The 15336-nt window shown below is 37.1% G+C and overlaps 1 protein-coding gene across 2 annotated transcripts in view; it reads right to left on the bottom strand.

Moving 5' to 3' along the window:
- The window catches only part of GLRA3 (glycine receptor alpha 3), a 189228-nt gene that overhangs the window by 29126 nt on the left and 144766 nt on the right, over positions 1–15336 (bottom strand). For both annotated transcript variants that reach the window (XM_004004453.6, XM_012129216.5), the window contains exon 7: positions 13863–14077. In XM_004004453.6, coding sequence (XP_004004502.2) covers positions 13863–14077 — 215 coding nt within the window. The remainder of the gene's footprint in view (positions 1–13862; positions 14078–15336) is intronic.

The following is a 15336-nucleotide window of genomic DNA, read 5'->3' as shown; positions in this document are numbered from 1 at the left end:
TGGAACCAACATTCTAGAGTGGGGAAATAAACAGCGAAAATAATCACATAAATAAAGATAAGAGAACTGCAATAATGAAACCCCTGTAAGGTCATGGGAAAGGGACAGTGTGACGGGGGCTGTTAGGTGGGTACAGTTCCTGAAGGCCTCTCTGAGGGTGTGATACAACGACCATCTCAGGCCACTTTCTTACTTGCCCATCATTCTTCATGTTTCTTCCCCTAGTTCTTGGCAAAGAGACCAATGGACAAGCTCCATCCTGCCTCAGCAGCTTTGAACTCCCTCTTACTTCTGTCTGAAACACTCCTTCCTCTATGGAAACCTTGTTAAATCCTTCAGACTTTGGCTTAAAAGCCGTGATTTCAGGGAAACCTTCTCCAAATGCTCAGCCCTTCTCACCTTCTTACCTCCACTTTCCTCCTTGAACCCATCTCTCAGATGACTCATTGCAGTTGTAAAGATATTCATCTGTGGGTAGTTCTTACAAGGTGACTACTGGAGAGCATCATTTAAATGCCACCCCCGCTTCAGCTAATTACTCTGTTCCACAGCCCCTAAGGGCCATTTTCCTAAAACTTTGGGTGGAGGAATGAAAAAATGAATATGTCCCTGAGGATTTCAAGGTGAAATATCTATACTGATATTTTAGCAAACTATGTGTTGACAGCAAACACCAAATAATTAATCTTATTATTGGCCTTGCCCCACTGTATCCTCATTATCCATTTACATATCTTTCTCCTTTTAGACTAATGTATCTTGTGAGTTTAGGCAAGGGCCAGGTCTTATTCACCTTTGTGTTTCAAGGACCTAACACAGTGCCAGTTATATGACGGGCTCTCAGATAATATTTAATTGATTGAACCCTGTGGAGTGATTTGCAATCACTGGCCATTTATTATTAGAGAAATAATTATAATAACTAGCATGCCAGGAATGTTCTTAGGAGTGTCTGTAGAACTACTGAGCATTCTTAGTAATGGTCCGAAAGTAACACTTTTAATCCGCACAACTATTCCTCTTTTAAAGGTGAGGAGACTGAGACATGTGAAATAACTTGTCATTATATACACTCAGTTCAGTTCAGTTCAGTTCAGTAGCTCGGTCATGTCCGACTCTTTGTGACCCCATGGACTGCAGCATGACAGGCTTCCCTGTCCACCACCAACTCCTAGAGCTTGCTCAAACATGGCCATTGAGTCAGTGATGCCATCCAACCATCTCATCCTCTGTCGTCCCCTTTACACTACCCTGTGTAAAACAGATAGCTATTGGGCAGCTGCAGTATAACACAAGGAGCTCAGCTCAGTGTCCTGTGATGACCTGGAGGGGTGGAGTGGGAGGGAGGCTCAAGAGGGAGGGAATATATATGTAAGTATAGCTGATTCATTGTTGAATCATTGTTGCACAACAGAAATTAACACAATATTGTAAAGCAATTACAGTCCAATAAAAAAATAATATCACATAGCTACTGCTATACACTGAATATGGTCCTTCAAAAATCCTGATGTTGAAATATACCTCTAAGGTGATGGTAATAGGAGGTGGGATCTTTGGGGAGTGGTTAGGTCATGAGGGTAGAACCCTCGTGAATGGGATTAGTGTTTTTATAAAAAGGACCCCAGAGTGTGTGTTGCCTCTTCCATTATGAAAGAACGCAGCCTGTAGATTGCCATCTATGAACAAGGCAGTGGGCTCTCACCAGACACTGAATCTTCCAGCACCTTGATCTTGAACTTCCCAGGCTCTAGTTTCTATTGTCTATAAACCACCTCATCTACGATATTCTATCATAGAAACCTGGACAAACTTAGGATGCTACTAAGTTGCAAAGCTAGGATTTGAATACAGGTCATCTGGCTAAAAAATCTGTAAATCAACTACTATTCTACATCACCTGGTTATTAGGCTCCTTCTATTTAAGCTACCACCATAAGTTAACAACCGTGAGCACACTAAATAGAAATAACTATCTGTATCTTAATATTCCAGGCTCTTCAATTTTTACATGATAGTTAAGGGTTAAGTCATTACATAGTATACACATTGGAGGGTTCTGTATGTTTGCTGATCCTAAAATCTGACAATAAACTTCCTAGCAGACAACGTAGAAAAGGAGTTGTGAGAATGTAATTACCACATTAAAAACCAAGTATTTGCTCTGCAGAAGCGAAACTCTATCAGGGAAACATTTTATCCTTTGAAATACAGTGAGAGTCCCCTCAACAATATTCTTACATTAGTTTGGGTGAAGTGTTTTTATGAGACAGTTGTCTACTTGCCACGTGATATTCTGGGAAGAGATCAGCTTGATAAATTATCACTTGAATGTACAGACAGCTGGGTTACTGCAAAGCCTTATCTTTTTCATGTTAAAAAATATGTTTTATAATGTGAGGAAGGAATATATAAGCATCATTGATTCTACAGACTTCTTAGATCATGTGTTTTTTTTTCCAGAAAAATTGTCTATTTATTTTAATCTGAATGAACTTTTTGGCCAACCCAATACTTTGCAATGTCATCATTAGAAAACAGAGAAAATCTGCTTCTGGAGTCCTGAAAAGATGCATATTGGATTTTATCATTATTACTTATCCTGGTTATAAGGATTGGGATCTAGTCCCCTTGACCTTGGGAAGCATTCATGTTCAGGAAACTTGCCTAAGCATGAATTTCTTTATATCTTTTTCCAATGATTCAAAGAAGTGGGCATAGGAGGATTCAAGCTAGGATTTGATAAGAATAACAAACAATCCCAAATCTCACTGGCTTGAAACAGCAAAGCTCAATCTATGTCCACTCAGAGCTGATGGAGACTCTGGACAAGTGTCGTCACACTGTGACCTCAGCTCCTAGTGTGGTCACTCTCTGGAACACTGGTGGTGACCACAGCAGAGGAAAACTAGGGCACAGGTCATCTCACATTTGGTAATAAATACTCCAGGCCAGAAGAGGCACAGATCATTGGGCTCAAAACTCATTGTTTATGTGTTTGTGCCTGTATGCTCAGTCATGTCAGGTTCTTTGTGACCCTATCGGCTGCAGGCGGCCAAGCTCCTCTGTCTATGCGATTCTTGAGGCAAGAATACTGGAATGGGTTACCATTTCCTCCTCCAGGGGATCTTCCAGAGCCAGGGATGAAACTGAGTCTCTTGCCTTATCATTAGCCAGAACTATTTACAGTCAACATGACAAGAACAGACCTGGGAGGGGCAACCTCATCCTGTGTCTGGAAGGAGACAAAGTTCATAGGTGGCAAAGTGAGTGGAGGTGGGGAAGGGTCTACTCTGTGCTTCTGAAAACAAACAAACAATAAAAAGGATTCTGATAAGTCCAGCATTGAAGACAAGTGTGGACTGTGATCTGCTCACTGTGATATCTTGAAGGGAGAACTAGAGCAGCTTTCAGTTCTGTTCAGTTCAGTCTCTCAGTCATGTCCAACTCTTTGTAACCTCATGGACTGCAGCATGCCAGGCCTCCCTGTCCATCAGCAACTCCCAGAGTCCACCCAAACCCATGTCCATCAAGTTGGTGATGCCATCCAACTATCTCATCTTCTGTCATCCACTTTTTGTCCTGCCCTCAATCTTTCCCAGCATCAGGGTCTGTTCAAATGAGTCAGCTCTTCGCATCAGGTGGCCAAAGTATTGGAGTTTCAGCTTCACCATCAGTCCTTCCAATGAATATTCAGGACTGATTTCCTTTAGGACGGACTGGTTGGATCTCCTTGCAGTCCAAGGGACTCTCAAGAGTCTTCTCCAACACCACGGTTCAAAAGCATCAATTCTTAGGTTCTCAGCTTTCTTTATAGTTCAACTCTCACACCCATACGTAACCACTGGGAAAACCATAATCTTGACTAGACAGACCTTTGTTGGCAATGTCTTTGCTTTTTAATGTGCTGTCTAGGCTGGTCACCATCTGCAGTGACTTTGGAGCCCCAGAAAATAGAGTCTGACACTGTTTCCACTGTTTCTCCACCTATTTGCTATGAAGTGATAGGACCAGATGCCATGAGCTTAGTTTTCTGAACGCTGAGTTTTAAGCCAACTTTTTCACTCTACTCTTTCACTTTCATCAAGGGGCTCTTTAGTTCGTCTTCACTTTCCGCCATAAGGGTGGTATCATCTGCATATCTGAGGTTATTGATATTTCTCCCGGAAATCTTGATTCCAGCTTGTGCTTCTTCCAGCCCAGCCTGTCTCATGATGTATTCTGCATATAAGTTAAATAAGCAGGGTGACAATATACAGCCTTGACGTACTCCCTTTCCTATTTGGAACCAGTCTGTTGTTCCATGTCCAGTTCTAACTGTTGCTTCCTGACCTGCATACAGATTTCTCAAGAAGCAGGTCAGATGGTCTGGTATTCCCATCACTTTCAGAATTTTCCACAGTTTATTGTTAGCCACACAGTCAAAGGCTTTGGCATAGTCAATAAAGCAGAAATAGATGTTTTTCTGGAACTCTCTTGCTTTTTCAATGATTCAGCAGATGTTGGCAATTTGATCTCTGGTTCCTCTCCCTTTTTTAAATCCAGCTTGAACATCTGGAAGCTCACGGTTCACGTAGTGAAGGCTGGCTTGGAAATTTTTGAACATTACTTTACTAGCATGTGAGATGAGTACAGTTTTGCGGTAGTTTGAGTATTCTTTGGCACTGCCTTTCTTTGGGATTGGATTGAAACCTGTTTCAGTTCTGTGACCACTGCTGGGTTTTCCCAATATGCTGGCATATTGAGTGCATTACTTTCACAGGATTTGAAATAGCTCAACTGGAATTCCATCACCTCCACTAGCTTTCTTTGTAGTGAGGCTTCCTAAGGCCCATTTGACTTCACAATCTAGGATGACTGGCTCTAAGTGAGTGATCACACCATCGTGATTATCTGGGTCCTTAAGATCTTTCTTGTACAGTTCTTCTGTGTATTCTTGCCACCTCTTCTTAATATCTTCTGCTTCTGTTAGGTCCAGACCATTTCTGTCCTTTATTGAGCCCATCTTTGTATGAAATATTCCCTTGGTGTCTCTAATTTTCTTGAAGAGATCTCTAGTCTTTTCCATTCTGTTCTTTTCCTCTTTTTTTTTTTGCATTGATCACTGAGGAAGGCTTTCTTATTTCTCCTTGCTATTCTTTGGAACTCTGCATTAAAATGGGTATATCTTTCCTTTTCTCCTTTGCTTTTTGCTTCTCTTCTTTTCACAGCTATTTGTAAGGCCTTCTCAGACAGCCATTTTGCTTTTTTGCATTTCTTTTTCTTGGGGATGGTCTTGATCCCTGTCTCCTGTACAATGTCATGAAGCTCTGTCCACAGTTCATCAAGCACTCTATCAGATCTAGTCCCTTAAATCTACTTCTCACTTCCACTGTATAGTTGTTAGGGATTTGATTTAGGTCATACCTGAATGGTCTTAGTGGTTTTCCCCACTTTCTTCAGTTTAAGTCTGAATTTGGCAATAAGGAGTTCATGATCTGAGCCACAGTCAGCTCACAGAGCAGCTCTGTTAAAGGGCAAAACTCACTGCTTTAGAGAGAGCAGCTGTTAAGTAATGAGAAGACGACAGAGGGGGCGAAAAAAAAAAAAAAAAACAGTGCTGATCTTTAACTCCACATTTGTTCAAACCATGTCAGGTCAGAGTTCAGTAAAATTAGTCATAAGCAGGTTACAAAAGAATCCAGATAGGGCTCTGAAGTGTTGATTTAATCTACTTAATCTAGCAGAGATTATTCAGATTATAAAGACAGGCAGGCTGCCAGGTAAATTTAGGCATGTGAATGGTGTGCTTGTACCACACAGGGTCTCAAAAAAAAAAAGAAAAAGACTGTGCCTCCAAGTATGGACCACACCTCAGGCTGTATTCCTCTTTGATTCAGAGGAAGAGATGGCTCGCACGTATCTCAGGCAATTCTTCATAAATCAATTTTGTAAGGCAAGTTTTTGGTGAAATAATTAAGTAGCAACAATTTTAGATTATATTTCTTTACAAGATCATTGACTGAGCTAAACTATATGAATGGCACCATCTGCTGTAGTTGAGAGGCTTCTTGTCAAGATACATAACTTTATCTTACCATGCATAGAAATGATCAAATGGATAGCCTTAGGACAAATACTGTCCTGGTGGTAGATGATAAGACATGAATGGGTAAATATTGATTAGACTATAAGCCAGACTACTAAGTTATAGCAAATTATACTTACTAATTTATAAGTTATAACCCAGACTACTATTAATCAACAATTTCTAGAAATAGAAATTTATAGTGCACTTATAAGAAGCACAGCTTTGAAGGATAAGAAACTGATTAAACCAGAAAGTGGTGTGAATCTCCAAATCCAATGCAAACCAACACACAGGCACTCTACAGGGTTAATATCCCAGGACAGTGAGCATTTTCTCAATTCTTCTCTCAGTTCAAATTTGCTTTTTATTTGAGAAAGAGGTATAACAAACATCACAGTATATTGCTTTTGATTAGCTAAAACAGTCCTTTCAGTAGGGTGATTCATTCTCCATTGGATGATGACCAAACCTGGTAAATTCTCCCAGTTCCTGTGAATTGTCGAATCGATGAGTAATTCTGGCTGTGGAATGGGCAAGTGGCTCAAAGGATTTTTTCTGAGTTATGCTGAAAAATTCCCTGCCTGTGTCATGGCTTTTATCCAAGGAGGGGAGTAGGGGGGTGTTTCAGATCACATTGGCATTTATTTATCTTTCGATCTGTAAAACCCTAATTGTAGTACACTTAATCCCTCATTTCTTCCAGTGTAAAAGCTGTATAAGAATTTTGAATATTGTAATGCTTATAAGAAAAAATATTATATTAGTTTCAAAATTATTTTGAGTTTCATTTAAGACTAAAAACCAGAGAGATGAAGGAAAAAAAATAACTTTTTTAAGTGTTAAAGTAAAATGAAGCAAACGGAAAAAAAAATGAACTGTCTGCAGAACTGTGTTCTTGGAATTCTAGGTGGTGAATCACGCAGATTTTGTGAACTCTGATGTTTATCATCCTGGAGGGCAATTCACAACTGCAGAATCCTACACGTTACGTTCATACTAATTATGATCCTCATAAACTTAGTAAATGAATGATGCTTTGCATAGAGTCTTTATTTGCCATGTAAAGGCTTTTGCTTTAAGAAATGAAATGTATCAGAGAGTCATAATGGCAGAACTGCATTATATCCTAAGTCATGAACTTGACAAATCTTTCCAATCACCAGATGAGAAAAACACAATTAAAAAGGGTAAGGTATTTTGAAAGGTAACTCTGACTTTTGCTTCAGTTAAGGGAGCTTTATTGCCATCTTTTCTATAGGACATGATTCTTAAGACTAGCAAAAAAAATCTAGATGTTGCTAGAAATGCTACTTAGGTGCACATTGTTACTGACATTTGTTAATATTTTTTTGTGTGTGACCTGCTTAAGGAAAGTCGAATTACATTTGTGACTTCTCTCCCCTGTGCATTCTTGCACTGAAAGTTTTGTATTTCTAGAACATCATCTTTATTATACCTAAATACCTTTCCAATCCCTTTTCCCAACACCTCAAGATCTGACATTTTCATATTTAACTTCAACCAGAAATCAGGAAGACAGATAAAACTTGTAAGCTATGTCTAACACTGATTTGGGGACCAAATTCTTTATTCCCTTGGCAAAGGGGGAGTTTTACATCAGATTTTATCTGTCGGCGGGGAGGGTGGGCCATGGTATGGACTGTAGGATTTATGTGAACACAGTAAAGAGAGTTTAAGACATTAAATAGGGTAAAATTGGCTCCAAGTTGCATAAACACCTTTTGTTTGTAAACTTAGTTTGATGTTAAAGCTCCTGTATTATATCATTTCAAACATTTTTAAACTTTGTGATTTGATCATGTGCTTTCTCCCAGTTGTGCCATCAGATTTAAGAACTTATGTCACGGCTCTGTCTCTGTGTCATCCACAGAGGACCTGCTTGATAATTGCTAAATTCAACTGAATGAGACCTAGTAAGCCTATTAATTGTAGGCACTAAGATCAAATATAGAACCAGAGACAGCTATCAATTTCTATTCTTACTCTGGGATCTACCTATGTTGAGGAATTACTTATTTACTGAAGACAGAAAAAGCAGTAATAAAATTGAATAATATTCATATGTGATATATCTTTTGCTTTTAAAAGAAAGGGCAGGAGTAAATAATTTTTAAAATTTTTGCACCTTTTTTCTTTCTCTTTTTCCTAAGGAATAAGGCAGGGAAAAAAAACTATTAACATATTCAATGAAAATACTTTTAAATTAAATATATTACATCAAATACTGTATTATAATCTTAAATATACTTAATAACTATTGTGTCATGTTAATGAATTAAAAATGAGCCCACTTGTATCATATTTGTATTGAACTTGATTGAAGTAACTTTTGTTAACTATACTTTGAATAGATACTAGAGTCTTTTTTCAGAAGATTTTTTTTCTTTAATGTGGACCATTTTTAAAGTTTTTATTGAATGTGTCACAATACTGCTTCTATTTTATGTTTTGGTTTTTTGGCCCCAAAGCATGTGGGATCATCACTCTCCCACCAGGGACAGAGCTCACATCCCCTTCATTGGAAGGTAAAGTCCTAACCACTGGACCTCCAGGGAAGACCCAATATTAGAATCTTATATTCAAATAGTGAGAATCAAAACATTATCGACAGTAATAGTTATCAATAGGAAAACCTGATTACTATACAACCCCTCTCCCCATTTAATTACTGCTGATATTTACAATGTACTCTCCTTTAAAACTGCAGGGTAGTTTTTATTTTTTTTTTTAGAAGAATGAGAACTAATTAGAAATGGCAATAGTGAATACGAATACTTCATTTTCCTTCCCATCCCCTGTCTTTTCAGTGTAATGCCAATAGACCTCTGTGTGCCCACATAATCACGGTATCCAATTATAAATATCTGTTAGATTTATTTTATGTAATCATCATAATCACTTCTATAGTTGATGATTTCAAGAATAAAAGTTAATATGAAAGCTATTGTAATGTTTTTTAAGAACCATCATTTTTATTATACTGCAAGGTAGATACATGCAAATATTTAATACCTTTTTCATTAATTTGGTGATTCTCAGGGGCACATTTGATTCTTCATAAATAAAAAGTAATTCAACTGAGTTTCTACATTCTTTTTGGAGGGACCAAAGATGGCATATTCTTGCTTTTTAAGTTAACTACTAAGCAAAGCTTAAAACCTCACATTGTCTTTAAATATCTGCATGACATTTACTCTATAGACGTATATCATGTTCTGAGGATAAAAATATGTAAAAATTTTGAGGCTATCCTCTCAAAAAGCTACTCCCGGCGGGTTTCACAGACCGGAGAAGGGAAGATACCATTGTATACCTAGACTTTCCTGGAGTTTCCTAAAGCAATTCTTTCTAGAATCACAGTTTATAAATTAAAATTATATTTTGTTCCTCTTATTATTTTCTCTATTTCTACCCATCTCAATACTGAATAAAAAATATATTGAATAATTCCCTCAGTGTCAAGATCTTAACAACATATTAATATTAATCAAATATATACTAAAAATAGTTTAATGACTAACACTACTCTCTCTTTCACCTGGGTTAAAATCTAATTCTCCCAAGGAGTATTGCTTTTCCACATCTAAAAAAAAAAAATTTACAAAATGTTGGTAATCTCAAAGAGCTTGTGAGAAGGGTTTTGAGGTAAGTGGGTCTAGGCTGTAACTAAGCTGTATAACCTTTTCTTGTGCATGGTGGAGACAGAGTCCTAGAGGAAAAAAAGGAGGGAAGACACTTTGAATATACAGCATATACACTAAAATATACTTTGAATATACTTCCTCCTCTTTCTGGACTTTCATTTGCTCTTAGAAGAATCATCTCTGGGCTGCTTCCCTATCAATCTGTAGTTCCCTCCTTGAAGTCTTAGGTCTGGATGTCCCTGGTCAGAACTTTGAAAGTTCTGACTTTTTGACAATTCAGTGTGGCTATCATACACATCTAAAAGTTAACAGGCTTAAGCATAGACCTCTTTGACCTTCCTCATGAGTAAATATTACGACTACATGCCATTACCCAGCTGAAAGCCACTTTTGACTCCTGATTTTCCCTTAATCCTCAAAATTCAGTTCAGAAGCAAATCCTGTCTCTTTCACCTGCAAATATACTTTCTCTTAAAAAAAAAAAAAAAAAAAAACACTACGTCTTTCTAACTCCACCTGCGATGCTTCATCTCTGCAGCTACCAACCTCGCCAGATCATCCTCGGCTCTGAACTACCGTTTTCATGGTAGCTCCTCTGCTTCCATTTTTACCTCTTCTATCTGATCTTCACATAGAAATGAGACTGATCACTCCTCTCAATAAAACCCTTCCAAAAGCCATCCAAAATAAGCGTTATGCTTACCAAGTTTTATAAAACCCTCCATGACGTGGCTCTGTGATCACCACCATTTTCCCCCATTCATTCTACTCCAAATAGATAATGTTAGGAAGTATTCCTAAAGTTTTCTAACTTTGAAAAATCGCTGGCAGTAGGATGCATTGTCACCTCTTCTGGCCACCTACTCCAAGCTCCAAGAATGAATCACAGGAGTTTTCTTGCTTTGGGCTATCGTACTCCTGATTTATGACACTGTTGAGACCAGTGCAACAGGAAATTTCAGAGAGGAATCTCAGGTCTATAGTTCATGAGGTGCTGGCTCAAGAACATTCTCAGAGATTTTCTACTTTGACTTTTACTTGACATATTTCCAAGCTCTTTCTTATCTACAGGAGATGTACTGGCACAGCGCCTGACAAAACACTTAGCGATGATCATAAATTAGTGATTTATCATTTCTTCCTCCCATGTCTGATAATCCCCTATTGTTTTCCTGAATTTAATTTTGTTTTCCTCCTTCCTAGATTTCGTCAATAGGAGAATGGTGGATGTTTCCATGGCAAAATTTTCAGGCATCTGAGGGTTCTTTTGGGAGGGTGAGAATAGCAGGTCTTAAGGGGCATGGTTTCACACTTCTATTCCTAAATCCAGTGTGAGCCCTTGCCCTTTGCCTTTCCAAATCACAATATCAGGAGTGCATTTTTTTCAAGAGACATTTTACCCTTTTGAATGATCTCATTCAATAGGAAAATTTTTGTTTATTCTCAGACTTCAGCATATGCCATCCTGAATTCTAATGTACATAACTGCTGTACATCACCTGTGCCTTAAATACCACAAAGGCTAAGATAATTACTGACTCTTAAGATATCTGTTTGTGAATCAATTCTTTTTTATGGGTCAAAAATAAATCTGCTATCATACTTCCAGTGTCTCTATGATCTGAGAGATAGACTTTGTATACATCTACGTATGTAATGTAACTGACTTCATACTTGAAAATTTATTCCTTCCTTGAGATCATGATGAAATTAATGCCTTAAAAAATTTCTTGAGAAAAATAATGAAGTCATGTCAGACCTTTCTCCTTTAAAAAAAATTCATGTCTCCATTCTGTTTCTTTTTAATTTACTGCTTGCTTTATTTCTGCTCCATCCACCCACCCCTTCATGCTCTCCTAATTCTGCCTTAATCTCTTTATCCAAATGTGTTTATGCTGTGCCTCATAGAATCTGTAGTTTCCTTAAACAGATCATTAAGTACCCCCACTTTCTGGATAACAACTTATGGAATGAATGAGCTTTCATTTCTGTTTAGCTCAGTGAGGAAAATCAGTGAGTAAACTGGTAATTTCATTTACAAATCGACTATGAAACTTCAGTTATTACTCAGAGCCCTTGAGACATTTATACGTGTATAAATAAGCACCTAATCTTACAAGCAGATTTATAGTTTTCACTTGGACAATATTTTATAAAACACTAGTTGCTATGGATCATTTTGAAAATACAATTATATGTTAATAAAAGTAAGCCTTATTTTGAAAGACAGCCATTCAGTCTTAGCAAGGCAGAGTGAGCATTGCTAAATATCAATTTTTTCAATCGTAAGTAACATTTTTAATGATAAAATATTCTGCCATCAGCTTTTATTTATTTAGATATTTAGCTGAATAAATTAGTTAGAGATGCAATTCATAGCAAGGGGTAAAGGAAGCCGTGACAGCAGGTTTATAATTTACTTGGCATGGTGGGAAAGTAGCGTCGAACATGCAAGAAAAGTTAATACGATTTTATTACATTAGTGTACATCGTTGTAATGAAAAGAATAGTGGAGCTTGTTGGAGGCCAGACAGGATTACTTAATTTAGATAGTAGAAATTTCCTTCTTAGGAACCACTTAGGAAAAGAAAATAATTTTCTGTTGCTATGCTGCTAAAGGGATAAAAAGGACTTCTATGTTTTATTTCACCACATCTTTAAAAAAACAGTACTGGGTCTTTTACAAACCTCATACAGGAATAGGTTCAATTCTGGCAGCTCAGCACAGACTGAAATATTATGTATTAGATAAGTTTTTCTTTTTATTGACCTATGGCTGCTCAAAAGCCAAAGCAAACACATGTACAAAAAAAGTAAACACTGTATTTGGCCCAGGGCATTTTCTACGTAGGGCATTTGACTACAGGCATCTTCATACAGTACTTGTGGGAGTATAATTGTTATAAATTTTTTCTCAAGGGTAATTTGGCAATACAGATCAATGCATAGAGCTATCAGTGCAACAATTCCAGTTCTAAGAATTAATACTAAGAAAATAATACAAAATGCATGTAGAGTTATATATTCATGTATGTGTATGTGTGTGTACACACTTGCACATATATATTCATGTATATAACAATCATTATATAAATATCCATTGTTGTGTTAGTCCTAATAGAGAGTGCATAGATTATCATGGCACATCTGTACAATGGAGTCATATACTGCCCTTTAGTTACTCTATAGATTCAACTTACATGCAAGTTTGATATACTTCTAAATATTTAAAAATCTGTAGATAATAAATTCTATCGAGCATAACAGTATTATTGATGTTTAAATAATTGGGGGTCATAACACAAACTATGGATAAGAGATATTGTTTGGTAGAATTTTTTCCTTCACCTATGTCTCCATTTTATAATTTTTTTTCTGCTTGATTATATATTACTTTAAAAACTGGTGATGAATACAGTTCTTCCTCAGTTTATGATGGGGTTACCTCCAGATAATCCCACTGTAGGTTGAAAATAACCTGAAGTTGAAAAGGCATTTAATACCCCTAACCTATGAACATCATAGCTTAAGCCAGCCTACCTGAAACATGATCAGAACACTTAGTAGGCAAAATCATCTAACCCAAAGCCTGTGTGCTCAGATGCTCAGTCGTGTCTGACTCTTTGCAATGCCATGGACTGTAACCCACCAGGCTCCTCCATCCTTGGGATTCTCCAGGCAAGAATACTGGAATGAGTTGCCATTTCCTCCTACATGGGATCTTCCCAACATTTTATAATAAAGTATTGACTATTTCATGTAATTTATTGAATACTGTACTGTCAGTAAAAAATAGAATGGCTATCTAGGTACAGAAGGGTTGCGAGTGTATCCACTGTTTACCCCCCTGATCACATGGCTGATGGGTGCTGTAGATGCCACAACCCAGCATCCTGAGAGCAGATACCATGCAACACTGGCCCAGGCAAAGATCAAAATTCGAGGCTGGAGGTGTGGTTTCTGCTGAATGCTTGTCACTGTCACACCAAACAAAAATCCAAAAAATTTAAGTCGAACTGTCACAAATCAGAGACCAACTGTAAACGCACTGAAAAAGATCTGGCAAAAATAATGATGCACATACAAATGAGTGCACGCACGTGTGTCTGCCCTTTCAGGGCACTCACCTTTGGTAAGGAAGCCCGTGATCCTGAACTCTGTGTGGTCATGGTCAGCACAGTGGTTATTCCCAAGGCTACCCGGGCTGGGGCAGCATCCATGTTGATCCAGAAGGAAACCCAGGAGAGAATGACAATCAGGAGGCTTGGAATGTACATCTGGATCAGATAGTAGCCCATTTGTCGTTCAAGATGGAATCGCACTTCTATACATGTAAACTTTCCTAATTGGTTGCAAAATAAATGCAGCAATTGGTTAAAAGAGGTCTTCACTATTGCATCAAAGGTCACAATGTTGCTTTCTCAATAGTTTCTCCCTAAACACTATAATGTTATAATGAAATGGGATCCTAAGTCATATATGCAAATTGGTTTCTGAAAAATATTTTTTTATGTTGGCACCTAGAAACAACATAATAGGAAAATGTGTTATTTCAGGAAATAATATATAAAATTATTATTTCACATTTTATTGGCTCTTCATAGTTGTCTAGGTACTAAAAGGTCTATGATTTTATGTGATTCATGTCTGTTTTTGTACCTTCTTTTAAATACTGTACCTTGAGGTTCTAGCCAGGATAATTAGGCAAAAAAGTAAAAGGCATTTAGATTGAAAAGTAAGTAGCAAAACTATCTCTGTAAGCAGAAGCCATTTACTTTGTATTTAGAAAATCCTAAAAAACTCATTAAAAATCTATTTGAGCTGAAAAGTTCAGCAAGGTTACAAAGATACACTACCAATATAGGAAAAGCAGTTGTGTTTCTGTACACTAGCAATGAACAATCCAAAAATTAAATTGAGTAAACAATTCCATTCATATAAGAACCAAATAAAATAAAACATTTAGAAATAAAGTTAACAAAAAGTGCAAAACTTATACAATAAAAAATAACAAAACAGTTGAATAAAATTAAAGATCATAAAAAAAGGTCATTGTGTAGCCATTAATCAGAAGACTTATATGGTTAAAATTGCAATATTTCCCATCCTGATTTACAAATTTATTGAAATTTCTATCAAAATCCCACCTAGTTTTTTATGTAGAAATTGACACGCTGATCTTAAAATTAGTATGAGAATGCAAGAGACCTACAATAGCCAAAATAGCCTTGAGGGAAAAAAAGAACAAATTTGGTGAACTCACAGTTTGTAATTTCAAGACATGCTGCAAATTTACAATAATTACAAAGTGTGGTACTGTATGATCATTTATGGTCAATTGATTTTTAAAAAAGGATTAAGACTATTCAATAGGGAAAGAATGATCTCTTTAATAAATGGTACAGGGCTTTACTGGTGGCTCAATGGATAAAAAGCCACCTGCCAATGAAGGAGACAGGGGTCCAATCTTCCAATCCTGGAAGATCCCACATGCTGTGGAGCAACTAAGCCCACACAGCACAGCCAAAAATAAATAAGTAAAATTATGTTTTTAAAAAAGAGGCTAAAGTAAAATAAGAAATAAATGGTACAGGAAGAACT

The sequence above is a fragment of the Ovis aries genome, chromosome 2 (assembly GCF_016772045.2).
Source record: "Ovis aries strain OAR_USU_Benz2616 breed Rambouillet chromosome 2, ARS-UI_Ramb_v3.0, whole genome shotgun sequence".
In the NCBI taxonomy this organism is placed as follows: Eukaryota; Metazoa; Chordata; class Mammalia; order Artiodactyla; family Bovidae; genus Ovis; species Ovis aries.
This window is presented reverse-complemented; position numbering and strand designations above follow the sequence as displayed.